Raw genomic sequence first — 25556 nt, 5'->3', positions numbered from 1 at the left:
AAACCACTTGATCCATTTCATTACTTACAGTACCAGTCAAAAGTTTGGACACACCTACTCACTCAAGGGTTTTGCTGCCAGTCAACGATGTGTTAAAATGTGGATTTTGTGGTGTTCATTGCCACAGTTATAAATGGTATGGTTCAAATGTCAAAGAAACTACATTATTGTGGTTGCGGCATACATGTTTTTGGGACTTCAGGAGTTTAAATCGGAAGACTTGCAAAGGGTACGGCACCATAAGACTGCTCGCCCTCCCAGGCTCTCCAGATCTGTTTTACTTTTTTAACAGAAAAGTAGTTTGATTCCGCTTATTTATTTACACTCACACCGGCTCCGTTTTCATCCCTCACAGTAGGTGGCGGCATGCACACTAAATTGTGCGAACTCCAATATACCATAGAATAAGGAAAAGAAGCGGCGGCAGTAGAAGACTCGATCCATGGTGGAAATCCCATCGTTTCAACCGTTAACTCGGGAGAAGCCGAGTTAAAATGGTTGATATTCGACCGGAGAAGCATCCTCAAACTCACTTTAACGTCGTGAACGTCGTTCTTGCAATGTAGGTTCTTTGTTTTTCCGTGGGGCAATGTTGATAACGCGAACTTGGCTACTCAGCTAGCTTGCTAGCTAACCTGGATTGTTTTGACTCTCGAGGGACTAGCTAGCTAGCCAAGTACCTAGCATTAGCTATTTAGCTGTCTGGTTAGCGACACAATACATGCAGTTCTGCGATAAGGCGTAGCTAGCTAGCAATATTTCTAGCCAGCTGTTGCTAGATTAATTTAAGTCGTGAACAGCTGTTGATCTCGTGCTTTATTTTTTAGTTAGCTAAACTATGCATGGTGGTCGTTTCAATTATTAAAAATATCAGGTAACGTTACATTGATGTAGGCGGGTCATCAATGCAGTTTTTCGCCCGTCCCGACTCTGCTCATATGCGTTGCTAACATACGTGATGCATAACTAGTTAGCTAAACCACTGACTTTTAGCATTTTGTCTCGTTTAACGACCCTACAAATGTACGTAGTTGTAGTTTTGTACGTCTTGGAATATGAGATTGAGAATGTGACAATTCATCACCCTTCTTGCAGGGCACAACTAATTACGGTTAGCTAGCCGCTGCTAACGTTCGTTTGGCGAGGTTACTAAAGTTCATGTCATAAACGCTCAGAGCCCAACAAGCCATTAATATAGTGTAACTAGCTAGATGTCGGGCTAGACTTCAATACCTGTGCTAACTTAGCCCTCAACATGAAGGTGATCCGGTGCCTGTATGACCATAGTTTACACCATTTCGGTTATGTAATCATAATGCGAATTGGTCTTGTTAGCTAACGTTACGTTTTCAGTCATCATGGGCATTGCAGATGAATGTGAATTACAAAGTGATGTAGCTAAAAAATTGTACGCTTGGTACAGTGGACCTGTATGTTTCATAATTACATGTTCAAAAGGCCATCTGAAAGTGAGGGCCAGGGGGATGGGATCAGAGGTCGTATGAATCAGTTCTATATGTAAGTCAATGGATGGGATATCCACTCCATCAGTGTCTGCCTGCAAATGTAGGACCGCACAACCTCTTTGACCCATAGCAGAATGTGTAGGATTGCAGGAAATTACTCTAAATCAAAAGTATCCTTGCTGTCAAGAGGGGAGAAAAACTAATTTTAACGTTGGGCTCTCAAAAGGCTAGGACTGGCTCTGACTGCATAAACCACTGCGGCCTGCTTGAGTTCAGATTTTGTGTGGCCCCCACCCTCATCAAAGTTTCCCATCCCTCTTATAGGGTGTCCACCTACTCTGCCCAGAGTGGGTGAAAACGCACTTTGGTGAAAAAATTTCACCTTATGTTATAAAATACATTTTACCAAGACAAATATCAATTATTCGTGTTCTGAATCGTTCAGTGGGGTCTCTAACATTTTGTTAGCATTCTATCCAAGAAGTTGGATTCCATAACCTAATCCATCTGACAAGCTCTGACGTAGCAGTGCAGGTTTCTCGTAACAACTTTTGAGGATTTTACATTTGGGGACATTGTCTTCAAAGCAAAATTAGCATGACGAGTTGAATTAAATGTACAAGGTTTTGGAAAATAAAAAGCTTGGTATACGCCAGGGGAGGACGGCTGGAACGTAGTGAATGGAATGGCATCAAACCCATAAAACCATGTTTGATGTTGATACCGTTCCACTTATTCCTTCCTTTCCATCCATTACCAAGTGCCCGTCCTCCCAAATTAAGGTGCTACTAACCTCCTGTGGTATGTGCTCTGTTGACATTTCAGAGATATGCTTGTTTTTGTGAGAAATCTTTGAAAAATATTTTATTTTTTAAATTAAAATGAAAAGGATATACTAAAACATGAAAAGACGGCATGTCTCAAAATCGATATCAATCGTACCTCTATATTGTTTAATGTCCTGCGATTCGAGAAGAAAGATGAGTTCAACGGGAAAGTGAACATGTTAGGTAGCCAGTAACCTTAATTATTGTGCAGAATCCAGCCTAGCTGGCGTGATTCTATTTTAATTTTTTTCACTTTTTCTCTGGCCTCTATTGATTTAGTCACGCTAATTCCATCTATCCTACAAGGGTAAAAACACCAATAATTTTGGAACGGATTATGATAGAGACATGCGGTTTGAACCTTTGGTTTTCTTTATAGGATTATCTACACAATTAACATAATTTTTACCCAATGGTCAAAAGCTGCATTTTTGATTGGGCGCTAGTTATTAGCATGTTTTTCACATGGTAGGTTAAATATAACCAACCTGTCTTACAGATCATGTGAAAAGGCAAAGGCAAGCATCATGACCATACACCACCTAACTAACTCATCAATATGGCATGAATGCTTACAGTATTTCAGGTCGATGCAGGTACAAGTTGGGATGCTTGGCTGTGTGGGAAATATTTACAATTACACTCTTAAACGTAGCAATGTATTTTTTTTATTTTTAATATCAGTTAATTACTGTACTATGTCTTCGATCGACACAGGGTTTTTTTTCCGTTTTTTTTCCGTTATGGTCTCATGACACATTTAATCTTGCATTATGGAAATTGTCCTAGAAATACTGACCCAGAGGTCATTTTATTGCTATTTTGCATGTCTGTAACTCTTTTACCATGTAACTGTTACTTGACATCTGTTTGGATTATCTCTATTTTCATTATGAAATATTGCATCAAATGTTATAGGGATGTTAATGGGTCTATAGGTTAATTTGCATAATGTGGTGGAATTAAATTAAGCGGAATAGCCTATCACCTGTCAGACAGTGCGAGAGCACCTCAGAAAGCTGCTACTGGAGTGAAACGTGCTTTTACAAGCCCAGTCGTTGCGCAATAAAGAGGTCAGTGGAGCGCAAACAGCAGGGAATAGATGGATGTGGTATTTTTTATTTTATTTAACTAGGCAAGTCAGTTAAGAACAAATTCTTATTTACAATGATGGATTGGCTCTCATTCAACAAATTTGATCTAACAAATTGAATATTCGTCAAATCTGTCATGATTGATGTATTGTAACAGGCCCAAATTGTGGTTACTAAAGTTCGATTTCGGAATATATTTGGCTGTTTTCGCTGCATAACATTTAGAAGTTGTCCCGTTTCAGGTTTAGAAGAAGTGACTGCTAAATGCCGTTCGTATAAGCTGGTAGTATAGTTGGCATACAGAAATCGGTGGTGTGGTAGCCCGTCATTTTTAACTGTAATGCAGTTGATTGATGACGATAACATCAACATTTATTGTGGTTGACATCCATACAAGCATTATACTTAAGACTCGGGTGGGTGTGGTATATAGGCCATAAACCACAAACCCATGACGTGCCTTATAGCTATTATAAACCGGTTAAGTTTATTAAAACAGTAAAAACAAATGTTTCATCATACCTGTGGTATACAGTCTGGCTGAAAGCTGTGGAATATCAATCAGAATTCAGGGCTCGAACCACCCAGTTTATAATCCTTTTTTTTTTTTTTTCTCAACCTATACTGAACAAAAATATAAATGCAACAATTTCACTGAGTTACAGTTCATATAAGGAAGTCAGTCAATTGAAATTAATTTGTTAGGTCCTAATCTATGGATTTCACATGACTGGGCAAGGGTGCAGCCATGTGTGGGCCTGGGAGGGAATAGGTCCACCCAGTTGGGAGCCAGGCTCACCCACTGTAGAGCGAGGCCCAGCCAATCGGAATAAGTTTTTCCCCACAAAAGGGCTTTATTACAAACAGAAATACTCATCAGCACCCTTTCAGACGATGCCGCAGGTGAAGAAGACATATCTGGGATGGCGTGGTTACACGTGATCTGCGGTTGTGAGGCCGGTTGGCTGTACTGCCAAATTAGAAATTAACATTAAATTCTCTGGCAACAGCTCTGGTGGACATTCCTACAGTCAGCATGCCAATTGCACACTCCCTCAACTTGAGACATCTGTGGTATTGTCAAAACTGCACATTTTAGTGGCCTTTTGTCCCCGTCACAAGGTGCGTGTAATCATGCTGTTTAATCTGCTTCTTGATATGCCACACCTGTCATGTGTATGGATTATTTTAGCAAAGGAGAAATGCTCACTAACAGGGATATAAACAAAATTGTGTTCCAAATTTGAGAGAAATAAGCTTTTTGTGCATATGGAACATTTCTGGGATCTTTTATTTCACCTCATGGAACACATGGGACAAAATACATGTTGCATTTTATATTTTTGTTCAATATAGTTTGAAATACACAAAGAATAGCCAAAATTAGGCAAATTTTGTCAGGGGGGCAACGAGGAGACTCGTGATCTTTCCCCCGCGGAATCATTCCCCCATGCGTTTCCATGGTATTTCCAATGTTTTGGTCGAGTTTCATTGACCTCTTTGCCTAATCTATTGCGCAACAAATAACAATTCTAAATGCAATCGAGTGTTAACTTTTTAAAATTGTGGCCATAAAAACAGTTATCAGTCTTGCCATAGATTTTCAAGTAGATTTAAGTCAAAACTGTAACTTGGCCTCTCAGGAACATTCACTGTCTTCTTGGTAAGCAACTCCAGTGTAGATTTGGCCTTGTGTTTTAGATTATTGTCCTGCTGAAAGGTGAATTAATCTCCCAGTGTCTGGTGGAAAGCAGACTGAACCAGGTTCTCCTCTAGGATTTTGCCAGTGCTTAGCTCTATTCTGTATTTTTTTTATCCTGAAAAAATCCACAGTCCTGAACGATTGCAAGGATACCCATAACATGGTACAGTCACCACTAGCTTGAAAATTACAGAGTGTGGTACTCTAATGTGTTTGGAGCTAATCCAATACAACACTATTTTTTATTTTATTTTGGTACAAAAAGTGAATTGCTTTACCACATTTGTAGCATTTTTACTTTAGTGCCTTGTTGCAAACAGGATGCATGTTTTGGAATATTTTTATTCTGTACAAGCGTTCTTCTTTTCACTCCATCATTAAGGTTAGTATTGTGGAGTAACTACAATGCTGTTGACCCATCCTCGGTTTTCTCCTTTCACAGCCATTAAACATTAACTGTTTTAAAGTCAACAATGACCTCATGGGGAAATCCCTGAGCACTTTCCTTCCTCTCCGTCAACTGAGTTAGGAAGGACGCCTGTATCTTTAGTGACGACTGGGTGTGTTGATACACAAAATTTAATGAATGACTTCCCCATACACAAAGGGATATTAAATGTCTGCTTAGATTGTGAGGCATTGGAAAACCTCCCTGGTCTTTGTGGTTGAATCTGTGTTTGAAATTCACTGCTCAACTGAGGAACCTTACAGATATTTTTATGTGGAGATGTAGTCATTCAAAATGTATGTTAAACACTTATTGCACACAGTGAGTCCATGCAGATATTTTCTTACATGTAACCTTTATTTAACTAGTTAAGCCAGTTACAAACAAATTTCTTATTTACAATGACTACTTACCCCGGCCAAACCCTAACCCGGACAATGCTGGGCCAATTGTAAGCCGCCCTATGGGACTCCCAATCACAGCCGGTTGTGGTACAGCCTGAAATCGAACCAGTACAGCCGATTTAGCACTAGCTAACGTTATGTAGCAAAAAGAAATATTCAAAGTATCTATATAATATCACTTACTGTATCGATTCCCCATTCCCATCACTATTGTATATAATCTAGTGAAAATACTTGTGTATTTATTTTATTCTCATGTACTTTTTTATTTCTTGTGTATTTATTTTATGACTGATTTGATTTAACCTATGAAGCTCTGAAAAAACAGCTAGTTGCATAAAAAAAAAGTATATTTTGCTAGTTTTCTTTTTGTCTGCGTGCTATCATTTTATAGCACCTCAGACGACTCACTTTTTGCTCCCTCTCTTCTCCCTATCTTTCCGTCCCCCTGTCCAGTCATATTAGTGTGTAGCTTGCCGCGTCGGAGCCATGTTGGTGAAAGACAAGCTGGAGGCGGTGCTGAACGTGGGGCTGCGTGTCCCCAGCATCATGCTGCTGGAGGTGCTTTACCGCTGGGATGTCAGCTCCTTCTTCCAGAAGATCCAGAGAAGCAGTCTCAACAACAACCCCCTCTTTCAGTACAAGTACCTGGCTCTCTACCTGCACTATGTTGGTCAGTACCACCCCCCTCCCCCTTCCAGTGCTGCCCTTTTGAGTGTGCATTTATAGCATTTGTACTTTTCAACAGCATATTTTGACAAAAGCACCCATCCACTTATGAAAAATTAGAAAATTAATTTTTAAAAGTTGGTGTTTCTTTCTATTAGCCCATATAACATTTAAAGTCGCCTCTTCACTGTTGACGTTGAGACTGGTGTTTTGCGGGTGCTATTTAATGAAGCTGCCAGTTGAGGACTTGTGAGGCGTCTGTTTCTCAAACTAGACACTAATGTACTTGTCCTCTTGCTCAGTTGTGCACCAGGGCCTCCCACTCCTCTTTCTGTTCTGGTTAGAGCCAGATTGTGCTGTTCTGTGAAGGGAGTAGTACACAGCGTTGTACGAGATCTTCAGTTTCTTGGCAATTTCTCGCATTGAATAGCCTTCATTTCTCAGAACAAGAATAGACTGACGAGTTTCAGAAGAAAGTGCTTTTTATCTGGCCATTTTGAGCCTGTAATCGAACCCACAAATGCTGACGTTCCAGATACTCAACTAGACTAAAGAAGGACAGTTGTATTGCTTCTTTAATTAGAACAACAGTTTTCAGCTGTGCTAACATAATTGCAAAAGGGTTTTCTAATGATCAATTAGCCTTTTAAAATGATAAACTTGGATTAGCTAACACAACGTGCCATTGGAACACAGGAGTGATGGTGGATGATAATGGGCCTATGGGCCTCCATTAAAAAAAGGTCTCCACATAAAACTGTCATTTACAACATTAACAATGTCTACACTGAATTTCTGATCAATTTGATGTTATTTTAAAGGACAAAAAATGTGCTTTTCTTTCAAAAACAAGGACATTATTAAGGAACGCCAAACTTTTGAACGTGTGTGTAGATAGATTATTTTGTTTTACCCTAACCCTTCCATCTTTCCCCTAATGGGAGTAAACTAATGGACAACATCTCTTAGGCTTCTACTTCCAGCTTATACATACTATATGCGTTTTACAGACACAGTGTAGTTTACAGTAGTTATCTTTTTGTTTGTTTTTAGTCCCATCCATCAGCTCCACTCAACCCCTACCATCTATCTCTGAACACCATCTATTTGCCATGTATCTTTTAACTGTGCTGTGATGTTTCACAAAAGTTCTGAACCTTTCTACATATTGTAATATTTTTGCTAAGTGTATTATTATATTATTAATCGATTGACTATGACTTTTAAAATCACCCAGGCATGGTATTTGCAGTAAATAGCCCATATATCTTTAATGATGTTGTAATCGTCAAATTAGTTCTGTTTGCACTTTCCTTTATGGAGTGGCCAAGAAAAGCTAGAAATGGTGTGAGCCGATAGGTTATTTGGGCTGTAGTGCTGCAGTATTACTAGTGTGCTCTGACCAGGAAGAACACTGCAGTTGCAGTCTGTAAAACTAGGACCCAGTTTTTCATGGTTGGGTCTCATGCATATGAATGTAATTTATGGACTACTTAAGTGATAATCGAGGGGACTATGCGTTCTATGGGAAATAATGCACGATGTGGATAGTGTGTAGAACGTCATGGCACTGCACTTTCCCGATGTTGCGTTGTTTTCCAGAGAACGCATTGAGCCCCCGAGTTCATTATCCCGCTTATACCATAGCTATATTTTTAAATGTGTTCTTTTTGCCGGTAAAAATGTGTTTGGCATCCACTGAAGTAGCGAACAAGTTTACTAGATAGCTACAGCTGCTGCCTTGGTAACCAAACAGACTTGCTAGCTTAGCTATCCTAACCATCAGTCCTCGCTTACTATGAAAATCAAATTGAACAATTCAACTTTTAATTTCAAAAGCAGCTCAAACATAGAACACGTAAGAATGAACTATAGCCATTGAATTTTACAAGGCTTTATAGGGAAATAATTCACGCCTTCGAATGCCCATTCAAGCCAATTGAAAACGAGTATTCAACAATGCCATGGTATAAATGCATATCGTTTAAGTTCAGCTAAGCATTTTTAAACCTACAACTGTCTTGAATGGCGTTACATTTAAATGCCTTTAGGTTTGTGGTAGATTTAGCTAAGACATGATAAAAGCAGTGACGCAAGGATAAAGTCTGATAGTTTGTAGTCAGCGTTGACTGTAAGGGTGAACATGCTTCTCCTAAGTTTTGTATTTCTATTGGCACGTCAACATGGGCACAGACAGTACTTCTGATTCAGTATGTCTATGCTCTGTTTGAGTGTGGGCCTGGCCCACTAAGAGCTCAGTGGAGGCAGGGTGTTGGCAGATGCTTGTTTCATAATTAAAGCATGTCCTGACCTTAGACATCTGCTGCTGCAACTGTCTGCCTGCAGTCCGACACTTTTTTTTACTTTGTCGTCATGGTGAAACGTTGGCTCAGACACATTTTCCGCTCCTTTGTCATTTACCTCTGCTTTTTTCCACCATCAGAGACCCAAGTATTTTAATGGGACTTTCCGTGATGCTCAAGGTGGTATAATTGACCTTGAAATGTGCACAGAAGAGTTAAAGGAAACATTCACCCATTTTGAATGCATTCACCCATCGCTCCGAGATGCACAAATACGATATAACATTCAAAATGGGTGAATCTTTCCTTTAACCCGTCTGGGAACGGGGTTCTGCCAACAGCCAATGAAATTGCAGGGCGCCGAATTCAAACAACAAATCTCATAATTCAAATTTCTCAAGCATACAAGTATTATACACCATTTTAAAGATAGTCTTCTCGTTAAACCAACCACAGTGTCCGATTTCAAAAAGGCTTTTCGGCAAAAGCACAACATATCATTATGTTAGGTCAGCACCTAGTCACGGAAAGCATACAGCCGTTTTCCAACCAAAGAGAGGAGTCACAAAAAGCAGAAATAGAGATAAAAGGAATCACTAACCTTTGATATTCTACATCAGATGACACTCCCGGGACAACATGTTACACAATACATGTATGTTTTGTTCGATCAAGTTCATATTTATATCCAAAAACCTCCGTTTACATTTGTCGCGTTATGTTCAGTAAGGCTTTGCCTCCAACACATCCCGTGGATTTGCACAGAGCCACATCATTTTACAGAAATACTAATCATATACTTTGATGAAAGATGCAAGTGTTTTACACAGAATTATAGATGCACTTCTTTCTAATGCAAACGCTTTGTCAGATTTCAAAATAGCTTTCCGGCTAAAGCACATTATTCAATATTCTGAGTACAGTGCTCAGGCATCAAAGCAAGCTATACAGTTACCCGCCAAGTTGTGGAGTCAACAAAAGCCATAAATTGCGTTATAAATCTTCTCTTACCTTTGCTGATCTTCGTCGGAATGCACTCGCAAGACTCCCAGTTCGACAAGAAATGTTTGTTTTGTTCGATCTTTATGTCCAAATAACTCAGTTTTGTTTGCGCGTTTAGTCCACTAATCCAAAAGCACAAAGCGTGTTCCCATTATCTAGACGAAAAGTCAAAATGCTCCATTACAGTTCGTAAAAACATGTCAAACGATGTTTTCAATCAATTCTTAGGGTCTTTTATCATAAAGATGCAGTAATAATACAACCGGACAATAGCGTTTCCATTACAGAGGAAGGACCGGCGTGCCCAAGAGGTAAACATCTTATTGTCCTCGTGCGAGAGCCACCGAATCAAACTGGTTTTATTCGACTCCCTTTCTCAATAGAAGTCTGGAAACAACTTCTAAAGACTGTTGACATCTGCTGGAAGCCTTGGGAAGTGCAATTTGACCCCACAGACACTTGATATTAGATAGAGGCTGAATTGAAAACTACAAAACTACAATTTCCCACTTCCTGGTTGGATTTTTTCTCAGGTTTTTGCCTGCTATATGAGTTCTGTTATACTCACATATATTATTTTAACAGTTTTGGAAACTTCAGAGTGTTTTCACACTATATCCATATCATAGCTTCTGGGACTGAGTAACAGGCAGTTTACTCTGGACACGCTTTTCATCCGGATGTCAAAATACTGCCCCCTAGCCCAAAGAAGTTAACCAATACCATGCATGAATTGTATACTGTTTTGTGGTTTGCCACTGTGTGTACTTTACTAGGCATGGGGGGTCATGTTATCAGCTGGTCAGGCTGGTGGGTAATTGTGTAGTAGGCAGACGGATAGTGTGGTCCGTGCGTGAAAAGCAGCCAGCTTGGTTACTGTGACTCTGATTTAGGCAGGCTAAAGGCTGTCTCCTCACTGTGTGATGGGCTAGCACAATGTGCTGTGTGTGTGTGTGGGGGTGGGGGGGGCTGGCCCGTGCAGGGAGTAGGAGAACAAAGTCATCCCCTCCCCCCTCAAAGAAGCCTTTCTCTTCCCAGGGGAAAGGAGTGGACGAGGCACAGGCCATGATAACCAGCTCACAGGCCTCGACTATAATGCAGTCACTAGATATGATAATTATCAATGGGAAGGAATTTAAAAAAAAAAAATACTGTAATTTTTTGATAACTTTGTATTTTGAATATATACTGTGTGTATACATACTTTCCTTGACCTCACCAGTGGTATTTTTAGTGGCTTTGCATACTTGGCTGAAGTTGGTGGGTGAGACAATGAGGCTGGTATTTGCTGATGAACACACTGGGAAGCAGAGAACAGTGGGCTGGACTGAACCTCAGTGTGTGTGTGTGCTGCTGATGTGTCTCTTGGAAAGAGACAGACTGAGGGAGAGCAGGATATTCTCTAATCTTTTATCTGTACTTCTTCTTTCTTCTGTACCTCATCTTATTAGCGTTGTTCGTCATTTTGACGCTTGCTGTAGTCTATCTCTAACTGTTTTGCTTATGGACGATTAGGGTCAGTCTATTTATACTGCCAGCACTGATGGTTCTTTCACACCGGTCCACTCTTTGTCCTGTCTGCATGACTTTGCGTAGCGAACGGCTCGGGACCCACGACTGTGGATTAACGGCTCTGTTTTATTGCTGTCGTTGCTGTTAAACAAATTCTTCTCATCCGTGTTGTTGGCTTACTAATGCAGGCCAAGGAACAGGATGTGCTCTGTTAATACACATTGCTGCACCTGACCATGGCTGGAAGGCTTTTCTATGTGCACCATACAGATACTGTCAGGCCCATCCCTCCCCTATGGACTCCTGAGTCAGTAAGCCTAGCTAGGCCAATATCACCAGGACGGCCATATTACTTTTATGTGAAATAGTTTGCCCCAGGCAGAAGATAATATACACTTTTTTAAATGGAACTTTTTATAGTCACAGTTCATTATTTTCACTATCTGCACACAGGGCTTAATGTCCCCCCCAGCAGTGAGCAGGTCTGGAGGAGTGGCTGGGGAGCACGTGACTTGAGTTTGTCAGGTGGGGATAGGAACCTGTGAGTTGGGTCTGTTGGGAAGCCGGGCCTCTACTTTTTGTATTCAGGCCCTGTTAAGATTTTTTGGCCTGTACCAACGTAGCACACACGTAAGGTGACAATGACTGAGTGGTCTAAGGCTGTGTTCCTAACTGGCCGTAGCCCCCCTCCCTCGGAGGCGTGGGTTCTGAGAGTGCAACTGCGAGCTAAGAGCAGGAGCCTCTCCAACCAAAGCACCCCCACACGTTGTTAAACACGCTGGCTCATATTCACCACTGAAGGAAGGTGCTAGGCTACTAACCAAACACAGGCTCTGTAAAGTAAGAGCTTGTACTCTTAAGATTACAGTATGGACTTCTTCTTTCAGTCAAGGTTTTATCTGGTTCTGATTGTGTTCAAGCATATCGTCAGCAGTGCTTCCTCTTCCGTCGTACCGCCACACTTCTCTGTTTTCTGCTTTGTGATGGTTGTGACTGAGCATCCAGACCAGAACAGAGGCTCATAGATAAGCCTATTGACAGCAGTGACGTGACGGCCTGGCCGGCTTGCAGAATATAGGTCCATCTCCTCTCAGGGTTACATAAGCAGCATCCGGTGGTGGCCACAGGCTGAGGAGGGAGAGAGGGAGGGTAAAACGGCCCACACAAAGCTCTAATCCGTCCCTGTCACCCTGGCTGCCTGTCACAGTGAGGCTGGCTCACCCTGACTTGGCCACACACACACCACTGGCTGGGAACACTGACTCCAGTCAGGGCCCGTGGCACTTAGACTGAGAGGATCATAATCATTTTGGTTTTCATGGGAGGTAGAATCATATCAGTATCTGTCTGTGTAGTTGCTGTCATGCCAAGATGATTCAGTCCACTGACCACTCTTTCAAGCCTCAATGGCTAACTAGCCTCCTATCCCCCACTGTTGTTGTCATGCTCCCTGCCCTTTAATTATTGTTTGACCAGGTTAAGTTGCTTGTTTGACACACACACACACACACTGTGTGCAGCATGGTGTAGAGGGCTTTAGAGGAGTGGGCGTGTGAGCTGTCTGCTAATGGAATCCCCAGGATGGATTGGCTGGGTGGATCTGTTGCACGCTGGGTCCAGGTCGGCCAATCGAGTACCTGGCGTTTTGATGCCTGATGATTTTGTCTAGGGGAGAATCTGAATGACATACTCCTCGTATCCTCTCCCCTCGCTGCTGCCTCAAAAGGAGGGACCTCTGACTTCCCCCCCCCCCCCCATCTACTGGGTTTTGAGAAGTAGGTGAAGAGAGCGAGGAGTATGCAATTGAGATTTTCCCTGGGACCGTTTTCTGCTGACTCCACTAAACCAGGCAGGCCACGCTCAACCAAGATGGCGAAGGGCAGGCAGGATTATTGGTTTCACTGTCCTCCTGATAATAGAACTCCTCTGAGATGATTGGAATAACAGATTATTCAAGAAGTGAATGCCAATTAGACAGTAGTGGACGTCCGTGTTAATAAACTATTCCTTAATATGTGTGAGACCAACAGCAGCTGAAGCAGGCACATATATTTTTGTCCCTTTAAAAACAAAACAAAAAACAGCCTTGTTTGTGCATTGTTCCACTTCATGTGTTGTACTGTACAAACCCCTCTCCTTCCCTCTGTGATTCACTGTCCCGACTGACCGTCTCTGCTCTGCTGTGTGTCAGGTTACATCCTCAGCCTGGTGCTCCTGACTCTGCCTCGTCAGCACCTGGTGAAGCTCTACCTGTACGTGCTCACTGCCCTGCTGCTCTTCGCCGGACACCAAGTCTCCAGGTGAGAGAGAGACACACACTACAGGAACTACAGCTAAAATAATCCTTGACCTGTCTACATGTTAGCTAGGAGATACGTGTATTCGGAAGATCATTTAAAAGCCGTTAAGTGTTGCGATTTGAAGTTCTGTTTTGTAGTTGTTCCATAAAACAGTTACCGGTATTACAGTAGTGACTTTCTGACCATATTATGATTCTGGCTCCGGACTATTGGTGGCTTCTACTGGCCTTGATTGTGCGTAACTCTTGTTGAATTCTCTGAGGCATGGTTCTGTGTTTAACCAGTGAGGACAGAAGAGAGCAGGTGGGACTGCAAGAGCTGAGCTCTGACTGTCTTGTCTTCCTGTTTTAGGGATTATGTCCGCAGTGAGCTGGACTCCGGGTACGAGGGACCGCTCTACCTGGAGTCGCTGTCCATGAACCGTTTCTCCACGGCCCTCATAGGTAACTAACTAAACACAGTCCCACCTTCACCACCGCCCTCATAGGTAACTAACTAAACACAGTCCCACCGCCCTCACATATAACTAACTAAACACAGTCCCACATTCTCTACCACCCTCATAGGTAACTAACTAAACACAGTCCCACCTTCTCCACCACCCTCATAGGTAACTAACTAAACACAGTCCCACCTTCTCTACCACCCTCATAGGTAACTAACTAAACACAGTCCCACCTTCTCCACGGCCCTCATAGGTAACTAACTAAACACAGTCCCACCTTCTCCACCACCCTCATAGGTAACTAACTAAACACAGTCCCACCGCCCTCACATATAACTAACTAAACACAGTCCCACCTTCTCCACCGCCCTCACATATAACTAACTAAACACAGTCCCACCTTCTCCACCGCCCTCATAGGTAACTAACTAAACACAGTCCCACCGCCCTCACATATAACTAACTAAACACAGTCCCACATTCTCTACCACCCTCATAGGTAACTAACTAAACACAGTCCCACCTTCTCCACCACCCTCATAGGTAACTAACTAAACACAGTCCCACCTTCTCTACCACCCTCATAGGTAACTAACTAAACACAGTCCCACCTTCTCCACCACCCTCATAGGTAACTAACTAAACACAGTCCCACCGCCCTCACATATAACTAACTAAACACAGTCCCACCTTCTCCACCGCCCTCACATATAACTAACTAAACACAGTCCCACCTTCTCCACCGCCCTCATAGGTAACTACAGTGCCTTCAGAAAGTATTCACACCCCTTGACTTTTTCCAGATTTTCTTGTTACAGCCTGAATTTAAAATGGATTAAATTGAGATTGTTTGTTTTGTCACTGGCCTAGAAACACTATACCCCATAATGTCAAAGTGTGATTATGTTTTTAGAAATGTCTACAAATGCATATGAAAAGCTGAATGTCTTGAGTATGAGTATTCAACTCCTTTATGGCAAGCCTTAAGTTCAGAAGTAAATATTTCCTTAAGTCACATAGTAAGTTGCATAGACTCACTGTGTGCAATAATAGTGTTTAACATGATTTTTGAATGACTACCTCATCTCTGTACCCCACACATACAATTATCTGTAAGGTCCCTCACTACAAAGATACAGGCGTCCTTGCTAACTCAGTTGCCGTAGAAGGAGGAAACCGCTCAGGGAATTCTAAACAACAAATTGACAGTGAAAAGGAAGGAAGACTGTATAGAATAAAAATATTCCAAAACATGCATCCTGTTAGCAGCAAGGCATTAAAGTATTACTGCAAAAAAAATTGTCAAAGCAATTCACTTTTTGTCCTGAATACAAAGTATTATGTTTGTGGTAAGTACAACACATTATTGAGTACCACTCTCCATATTTTCAAGCATAGTGGTGGCTGCATTATGTTATGGGTATGCTTGTAATCGTTAAGGACTGGGGAGTTTTTCAGGATGAAAAAGAAACAAAATGGAACGAAGCACAGGCAAAATCCTAGAGGAGAATCTGGTTCTGCTTTCCACCAGACACTGGGAGATTAATTCAGATTTCAGCAGGACAACAACCTAAAACACAATGCCAAATCTACACTGAAGTTGCTTACCAAGAAGACAGTGAATGTACCTGGCCGAGTTACAGTTTTGACTTAAATCTACTTGAAAATATATGACAAGACCTGAAAATGGTTGTCTAGCAATGATCAACCACCAATTTGACAGAGCTTGAAGAATTGTGAAAAAAATCATTTTGCACAATCCAGTTGTGGAAAGCTCTTATATAATTACCCAGAAAGAATCAGCTGTAATCGCTGCCACAGGTGCTTCTACTTAGTATTAACTCAGGGGTGTGAATACTTCTGTAAATGAGATTTCTGTATTTCACATTCAATAAATTAGCTACAATTACTAAAAACATCTTTTTCACTTTGTCATTATGGGTTATTGTGTGTAGATAGGTGAGAAAATAATAAATTGTATCCATTTTGAATTCAGGTTGCAAGACAACAAAATGTGGAATACGTCAAGGGGTATGAGTACTTTCTGAAGGCACTGTAACTAAACACAGTCCCACCTTCACTACCAACCTCATAGTTAACTCACTAAACAGTCCCGCTGGGCCACGGTCTCACAGGTCCCGTACCAGCCTCTTACATCCCCACACTTCTCTTACCCCACTTTCTGAGAATCTACGAGTCACTTTGTAGTCGCCCTAAAGTCTGCTTTTACTCGATAACATGGTGATTGTGCACTTCCATCCCTTACATTATTTCATATATATTTTCTTCGACATCCTTCTATTTTCTCTTGCGTCCTTTTATCAATCCGACGCCTATCTTTGTCTCTGAGTCTGCTGTTTTTTTCTCCCTGTCTGGCCATTGTACAATTCTAACGGTCTTCTGAGTGCGCGAGCTAGTTTAATTTACCCTAGAACCTTTTCAGACAAAGGGAAAGGCCGTGTTCCTTTGCTTCATCCTGTCAGGCAGAAGGTAGGCGGCTGAGGAGAGAGGGGAGGAGAGTTCAGGGGGTTGGCAGTGGGTGCTGTATAATCTGACGATCTGAGGTGCCGTTTGCCGCAGAGCTCCTCGCTCTCTCTCGCTGCCAAAGGTGCTTCCACAGAGTGAGAGTGTGAGTGGCCACAGTCTCCAGTACAAAGGGAGCGCTCACAACTCAGGCAGGCATCTGTCTTTCCCCGCGCTCGTGCTTTCTCGTTCTTGCTCACTCGTTGACGTATTTCTTGTTGTGCTGCTTGTCGTAAGAGTGTCAGGTGTTCTGTAGTGCGACTAGTGTCTTGTCAGGTTTTATATTACCGAGGTGTGGGTTCTGCCTCTTCTGAAAATACAGCCGGCCCACAATAGTGTTAGCTTCAGAGCTCAGTGAAAACCTGAAAACCCAAAAGGGGAAGAAGCGAGAAATGAGTGTCATCATGAATAGGAAGCCTTCCTGTGAAATAACTGGCAGTTACGCATTGATCTGTTTCTGATGCTAAAAAAGATTAATCCTTCTCTGTTACTCAACACTGCTACTTTGACCATTTGAAAACAGCAGCACCCTTAGATGTCCTCCAGGGATTTTATGTTATTACTTTTACTGTTGAAAAGTGATATAAAGTACACATACTCAAGAAAATAAAATTTGTAACAATATTGTGTTTTTAGACACCATTGCAAACTTCAAGGGGATCCGTGATGTCATCGGCCTCCCCCTTGCTTGAGGAACGATAGAGGAGCAATAGAGAACAAAAGAGGAACGCCCCCCCACTTGTGTTATGTCATGACTTACCTGGACCATCTATTGAAATCAAATTTTATTTGTCACATACACATGGTGAGCAGATGTTAATGTGAGTGTAGTGAAATGCTTGTGCTTCTAGTTCCGACAGTGCAGTAATATCTAACAAGTAATCTAACAGTTCCCCAACAACTACCTAATACACACAAATCTAAAAGAGGTGAATGAGAATATGTACATGTAAGTATATGGACGAGCGATGGCCGAGCGGCATAGGCAAGGTGCAATAGATGGTATAAAATACAGTATATACATATATGAGTAATTTAAGATATGTAAACGTTATTAAAGTGGCATTATTTAGAGTGCATTGTATAAAGTGACTAGTGATCCATTTATTAAAGTGGCCAGTGATTGGGTCTCAATGTAGGCAGCCGAGTGATTGCTGTTTAGCAGTCTGATGGCCTTCAGAAGAAGCTGTTTTTCAGTCTCTCGGTCCCAGCTTTGATGCACCTGTACTGACCTCGCCTTCTGGATGATAGCGGTGTGAACAGGCAGTGGCTCGGGTGGTTAATGTCCTTGATGATCTTTTTGGCCTTCCTGTGACATCAGGTGCTGTAGGTGTCATGGAGGGCAGGTAGTTTGCCCCGGTGATTCGTTGTGCAGACCACACCACCCTCTGGAGAACCTTGCGGTTGAGGGCGGTGCAGTTGCCGTACCAGGCTGTGATACAGCCCGACAGGATGCTCTCGATTGTGCATCTGTAAATGTTTGTCAGGGTTTTGGGTGACAAGCCACATTTCTTCAGCCTCCATAGGTTGAAGAAGCGCTGTTACGCCTCACTGTCTTACCACACTGTCTGTGTGAGTGGATCATTTCAGTTTGTCTGTGATGTGTACGCCAAGGAACTTAAAACCTTCCACCTTCTCCACTGCTGGCCCTTCAATGTGGATAGGGGTGTGCTCCCTCTGCTGTTTCCTGAAGTCCACGATCATCTCCTTTGTTTTGTTGACGTTGAGTGAGAGGTTGTTTTGTTGACACCACACTCCGAGTGCCCTCACCTCTCTTTAGGCTGTCTAGTCGTTGTTGATAATCAAGCCCACTACTGATGTGTCATCTGCAAACTTGACGATTGAGTTGGAGGAGTGCGTGGCCACGCAGTCGTGTGTGAACAGGGAGTACAGGAGGGGGTGAGCACACACCCTTGTGGGGCCCCAGTATTGAGGGTCAGCGAAGTGGAGATGTTGTTTCCTACCTTCACCACCTGGGGGTGGGATGTGTGTTTTGTTAAGTAAATCAGGTGTTAAATGGGGTGAAAATGAGACTGGTGTGCCACTTTAAGAAACCCTTTCCCTAACATTTTACAAAGAGGGAGGGACTGATCGATGATTCCCTTTGGCACGGTGTGCTGACTTGGCTTGGGACAGTTGTTTGAACTTTGGCCTTTTTAGGTTCAATCACATAAGTACTTGTTACTTTTCTCTGAAAGACAAGTGGGATAAGCTGTCTGATAGCCAAGTGTTTGGGTAAGGCTACTCTCGATGCACATTCAGCCGTGAGTTCTGACTGCTGTACTGCACAGTTGCTTTCTAGGGACACTCGAATCTTCACGCACGCTCTGCAGGCGGGTCGCAATGAGGGTTCATGTTTTCCCAGTAACACAGGAGAGCAGTAGGCAGGGACCTCTTGGCCTAGTCCCTAGAGTGTTAGGGAACATGCTGCCTCCGTGCTGTCGTCACCAGCCTCAGGGACGTCACACTCCAGCTCCTGGAGACAGACTGGATCTGACGTTATGGCTTCACTATGTCTCGTTCCATCTCTCATTTCTCTCTGGTGTGATGACGAGTCTCTTAGCTTTCTAGTGCAGTCACATGCTTTAGCACTGTATCGTCAGAGTTAACTTGGGGCACCGTAGCGGTAAAGAAGCACGTGCTCCGGGCCTCAATGAACTCTTGAGGCGCTTTTCTTTTGCCCTTATTTGTTCTCGAGGGCGTCGCACATTTTGACTTTGCAAGTCAGATCTTGGAACACCCGCCCTTTAAGATTCAGCTGTTTCTTGTTACTACACAGTTCAGATACGGTGTGTGTTCCTATAGACTGGGCGTTCACCTGCAGCGTGTTAACCCCGTCCTTCCTGTGTCCCCGCCTCTCTCTCCAGCTCAGCTGGTGGTATGCACCCTGTGCTCCTGCGTCATGCAGACCAAGAGGATCTGGCTGTTCTCTGCTCACCTGCTCCCCCTGGTGGCGCGCCTCTGCCTGGTCCCCCTGGAGACCATCGTGTTCATCAACCGCTTCGCCATGATCTTCACGGGCCTGGAAGTCATCTACTTCCTGGCCTCCAACCTGCTGGTGCCCTACAACCTGGCCAAGACCGCCTACAGGGAGCTGGTGCAGGTAAAATAGTCTGTGTGGCACTGAATTTTTTCCACACCAGCTAAGTGTCTGCTGGCTCTAGACTGGAGGAGATTCAATGACAACTCTACCACCTGATTATCACTTTTCTTTCACACATAAGACTGTAAATCTATCAGTTTGCTGCTGTCTCTGTGTTTATTTTTCTCATAGCTAACAATATCTGTGGCATCCTCTGTTCCATGTCCTCCTGTGCCCAGGTGGTGGAGGTGTATGGGCTGCTGGCTCTGGGGATGTCCCTGTGGAACCAGTTGGTTCTGCCCGTCCTCTTCATGTGCTTCTGGCTGGTGCTGTTTGCCCTGCAGATCTACACCTACTTCAGTAGCCGCGACAAGCCCACCTCCAGAGAGAGGTTGCTCTTCCTCTTCCTCACCAGGTGAGACAGGGCACTGCTTCCTAGAACACTAGAAACCCTTTTCCCTTCTCTCGTGGAATCCGAGATGTTGGAAACCCAAGTCGACCTGTTTTTCCGGAACTTTTGCACAACACAACATTATGTAATCTGAAGTTCTACAATGTCAGTCCTTTATTATGTCTGTTTGTTGTAATCAAAGAGAACGTGACGTGCCATCTATTACAAATACATGCATGATCTCTGAATTGGTTTCGTGAGTTTTCTTACTGTCCCCTTCTCTCCCTGTCCCCTCAGTATTGCAGAGTGCTGCAGCACCCCCTACTCCCTGCTGGGCCTGGTCTTCACCGTGTCCTTTGTGGCGCTGGGCGTCCTCACCCTCTGCAAGTTCTACCTGCAGGGCTACCGGGCCTTCATGAATGACAACACCATGCATCGGTCAGTCAGCCGCATTCTCATTCAGCCCATTTTATGTTGTGTGTTTATGCCCGGTAAGTGTGTTATTTGACCCATAGCTTGAACAATGAGGAATCTTTCTTTCTTCTTTTGACTGAAATCACCACATTTATTTATGAATCTCTCTTTCTCTCTCCCCCCCTGCTCTGTCTCTCGCCATCTCAGGGGAATGACGGAGGGCATCACGCTACTGATCCTGGCTGTGCAGACGGGTCTGATTGAGCTGCAGGTCATCCACCGAGCCTTCCTCCTCAGTATCATCCTCTTCATCGTGGTGGCCTCCATCCTGCAGTCCATGCTGGAGATAGCTGACCCTATCGTACTGGCTCTGGGGGCCTCACGGGACAAGTAAGACACTCCAGGCTGAGTTGGAAATGTCTCACTACTTTGACCAGGGCCTAGGGTTGTGCGGTGTCCAGATTCATAAGGTCATTTAGTTTCTGTACCATAACGGGGTATACGGTATTACCAAATACGCACACAAGGGGAGCTATTACTTTTTAAAATATCTACTTTACAAAAATAAGCACAAAACAATTTAGGCAACAGGGATCTTGATCCAGGAGGAGATTGAATGTCTCTGCTGTAACCAAGAAGCTTGATCTAGCCACTCAACTAGCAAGTTAGCAAACCAAATGCATAGCTGAAGACCTGAGCCGAATATACATTGATTTCTTATAAGCAGTGGCGCAGCATGCAGCCCCCGCGAGGGTATTGAAAGTGATATATGTTATATCGCCCAAGCCTATCCAGTGCCCAGAGTGTCATCCACAGCAAGAATGAAAAGATCAGTAGCATAATATATAAAGGCCTCGCTTTTACATGGAAGTCCGTCCAAAATGCCACGACTACACGATTCAGTTCAACACAACTTTATTACGCCACTCAGAGGCATCGTCCTAGTAAAAGCTCTGTCGGTTGTCGCTCTGTTCAGGAGCCTGTGGAAGCACTTCCGGGCCGTGAGCCTGTGCCTGTTCCTGCTGGTCTTCCCAGCCTACATGGCCTACATGATCTGCCAGTTCTTCCACATGGACTTCTGGCTCCTCATCATCATCTCCTCCAGCATCCTCACCTCACTGCAGGTACACACACACACACACACACACACCTTAAGCTCTGTCGCCATGGACACACCCATACACACACACACACACGCTGTAGTCTGTCCAATTCAAGAGTTCCTTTTAGCCACTGGTACACTGGATCCTTTGTCCGTTTGTTTGCAGTAATGACATAAGAACACGTCAACAATGTTTCATATGTAAGGTAGATGGCTTTTCCGTTAGTGCTGAGATATATTGCACAGGTCCGTGATGGTGATATGATGGGCACGGTAAGGACTGTAAGCTCCCGTATCTGTGCCTGCTATTCCCTGGCCACCTGTGAGTATATATTCCCTGTGAAATATGGAAAACCCTGTGAGGTTTCAGCAACCCACCATCTCAGATTGTTCTGAAACGGTTTCTGTTGTAGAAACCGGAAAGATCAGCATTCCAGCAACATTATTTTGTTAAAATGTGGTTCTGGTGCGTTGACCTTTAGAAGATTCCGGTGCGTTGACTATCTAATAGAAAAAAAGGAAGGTCGCAGACCTTACTACTTTTGATCTATATATTACCTGTGATCCTAACCCTTGACCCCCAACTGCTTGCCCCAACGTGAGAGTGACTTCTAGTGTCAAAACAAGTGAAACGAAGCACCCACACTCAATGTCCTTCTCCCGTAGGTGCTGGGCACCCTGCTAATTTACATCCTGTTCATGGTGGAGGAGGTCCGTAAGGAACCCGTACAGAACATGGACGACGTGATCTACTACGTGAACGGGACCTACCGGCTGCTGGAGTTCCTGGTGGCGCTCGTGGTGGTGGCCTACGGCGTGTCTGAGACGGTGTTCGGGGAGTGGACGGTGATGGGCTCCACCATCATCTTCATCCACTCCTACTACAACGTGTGGCTGCGTGCCCAGCTGGGCTGGCAGAGCTTCCTGATGCGCCGAGACGCCGTCAACAAGATCAAGAGCCTGCCCACCGCTTCCGACCTGCAGCTGGAGCAGTACAATGACATCTGTGCTATCTGCTATCAGGTGACGGAGTGTGTGTGTGTCCGGTGTGTGTCCGGTGTGTGTACATGAAGAAAAGTGTGAGTGCATGCTGTTTGAGAGGGCACCATTATTGTTCTGATAAATGTGTTTTATAGCCCTCTTCTGGTATGAAGGGGACAATGCGGCTAGAGGGGATATGACATGGGTTCTGACTAGGGTTGTAAAATTCTGGTAACTTCCTCAAAATTCCCAGGTTTTCCAGAAATCCTGGTTGAGGTATTCCAGATTTTTTGCTGATTCCGGCAATCCTCCAACCGGATTTTTTGGAAAACCTGGGAATTTTGGGAAAGTTACCTAAACATTAAAAAGAAATATGATAGTTTAGTTTGAATAAGGATGTGTACTGTAATATACTTCCACTTATCAGAAAAGCATCATCAGGCATTGTAGCAGACTCTTCTGTGGTTGTCCGTAGTCCTTCGGTAGTTAACCAGTATTCTGTCTCCCTTTCCAGGACATGAAGTCTGCCGTCATCACCCCCTGCAGTCACTTCTTCCACGCTGGCTGCCTCAAGAAGTGGCTCTACGTACAGGAGACCTGCCCCCTCTGCCACAAACAGCTGAAGAGCCAATCCCAGCCCACCAATGCCACCGCTGCACCCGCCCAGGACATTCTTCCAGCCAATCCCAACCCAGCAGAGGCTGGGCAAGGAGAGCCAGTGGCCAGTGTGGCTGAAGGGAACGAAACGGTGACTCAGAACGGTGTTCCTGTTGAAGAGAGCCAAGCCAGATCCTCTTCCTCCCATGCTTACCCTGACCCAGAGCCTGAGGGCCAGGCAGAGGAGGCAGGTCCGTCACAGAGCTCAGGGGAGTCGTGTCTCAGGCATCGCCAGCCCCAGCAGTCTGCCTCCTGCCCTGAAGCAACATCATCCACAGCATGTGCAGCTGACCTCCAGTTAGAACTCCAACGGTCTGCCAGCCCCTGCTGCCTCTGAGCCTCGCTCATGCACGCCTCCTCACACACAGCTAAAGACTGTTCATCCTCAAGTGGCTAATACGTACGACTTCGCCATGACAGTTCAACTGTTGGACGTTCCCTATTGCCACTATCCAACACCTTCCCCTTAACAAACCCTCATCTATTTGTTGCCTGTTACTTAAAGTATGGTCTTAAACGTCATTCATTAACATTTCATGCTTACTTCGTTTCATGGTTAATTCATTTCATTCAAGTACATTTCATGGTTATTAATCCTATAGGATTCCAGGTATGAAGTCTGACGCAGACTTGAGTGATGCCATACTGAACCTCCATATAATTTCACTGAGAAATCTGCATCGATTTCTCTCACTTAGCATCAAAATAAGTAAGTAGCCTTGCATGAGCCTTGGCTTGTGCTAGCCGGAACGGCTCATAGGAGCAGGAGCCTATCTCCTGTTTCTGTAGCGTGAGGCAGGTTGATGCACAGGTACACCCCCTGGACAGGACGCTAGTCTATCGCAGGGATTTACCCTCAATCGATCTCTTAAACTCTTGAGTGCCAAGCAGAGACTCATTGGTGTCCCATTTTTTTTATCTTTAGTGTATGACTCGGGCCGGGGATCGAACTCACAACCTTCCAATCTCAGGGCGGGCACTAACAACAAGGCCACTGAATTAGATGAACAACAAAATGCATCTATTTGACAGTTGACTGTCATTATACTGTACATCTATCTAGCGTAAGACAAAACAGTCAAAATATAACATTTGAGATTTCATTAACTCTCATTCAACATGTTTCACACACCTTTTCCCCTCTTTAGGTCACTAACGTTAGCTCACTATTTTGCCACTCCCAAGTGTTTTCCCCTCCTTCCGACCCTGGTTGGGCCTCGCCGACCCTCTCCTGGCCTTGTGGCCCACCCTCCCTCACCTTGTTCTGCTTGATGATTGGTTACACACCAACCTTACCAAGTAAGGGCTCAGGGTGGGGAAAAGGGCGTGGTGTAGGTCGGAGACACAAACACTCACCGGGATGTGTGGTTGACATTCATATACTGAAGAGGACAGACCGAGCACTTGATGTAGAAGCTTCATACGCACGCTTAGGCTTGCACGCTGTCACCATCTGGTAGCTGTAGGAACCTTTATTTTCATGATATGTAGCCCACGTGTTATGACATTTGCACTAATGTCATTTTATAGCGACGTTCCAAAGTAGTTTTTTTTGTCAGGTACTAAATATTTTTGGTTTGTACGAGGAAAGACCTATAAATGTGTGTGTATATAACCGTTCATATATTATATGAAAAGGACTTTTGATATGCCTGCCATACAGTGTTAAAGCTGCACCGCCCAATATGAAGTGATCTGAGGCTTGTGTGAACACGTCAGTGCCCTCTGTAGGTATAAGTGTGATGGGTTGAAGATCACAGATTGAGAGAGGTGTCAGCACTGAATTTACCTTCAACAGTATTTTTTGGGGCATTTGTTACAGTTTTGAGAATGAATACATGTTATGTATGATCAAACTTGTAAATGCTCCATCAAAATTAATTTGTAGCGAGTTGGTGGCTTTAGCACATTTTCTTGAAGGTAAATTGTGAGAAGCGGCTAAGAGTGTGAATAGTATTTTACATACATCATGATATTGACATTTGAAGAGGACTTCGTTTAGCATTTGAAATGCTTTCCTGTTTGGGATTTTGTTTCTTTGTGTTGAAGACCTACAATTTAATTCTGTTTTGATAGTTTTTTTCTTTTTTCTTTTTTTTTACACAAAAAGAACGACACGCTCTGTGAATGCTGAATTCCAGTCAAGTTTCTGTATTGTTTGGTGAGAAATTTGCCTGGTGTCGCCTTTATTGTACAAAACTGAATGTCAAATAAATTCCACCATCCAATTTGAA

The 25556-nt window shown here is 43.6% G+C and overlaps 1 protein-coding gene across 1 annotated transcript; it reads left to right on the top strand.

Moving 5' to 3' along the window:
- Positions 1-390: 390 nt before the first annotated feature.
- Positions 391-25556, top strand: LOC129821533 (RING finger protein 145-like). Its single transcript, XM_055879206.1, has 11 exons — positions 391-562; positions 6398-6614; positions 13619-13727; positions 14079-14170; positions 19563-19798; positions 20017-20192; positions 20466-20606; positions 20790-20972; positions 21559-21706; positions 22351-22707; positions 23180-25556. Exons 2-11 carry the CDS (start codon positions 6431-6433, stop codon positions 23657-23659), a joined length of 2106 nt encoding a protein of 701 aa, XP_055735181.1. The 5' UTR covers positions 391-562; positions 6398-6430; the 3' UTR covers positions 23660-25556.

Source organism: Salvelinus fontinalis, chromosome 2 (genome assembly GCF_029448725.1).
Source record: "Salvelinus fontinalis isolate EN_2023a chromosome 2, ASM2944872v1, whole genome shotgun sequence".
NCBI classification, from domain to species: Eukaryota; Metazoa; Chordata; class Actinopteri; order Salmoniformes; family Salmonidae; genus Salvelinus; species Salvelinus fontinalis.
The sequence above is the reverse complement of the archived record's forward strand: the minus strand, read 5'-3'. Positions and strand labels throughout refer to the sequence as shown.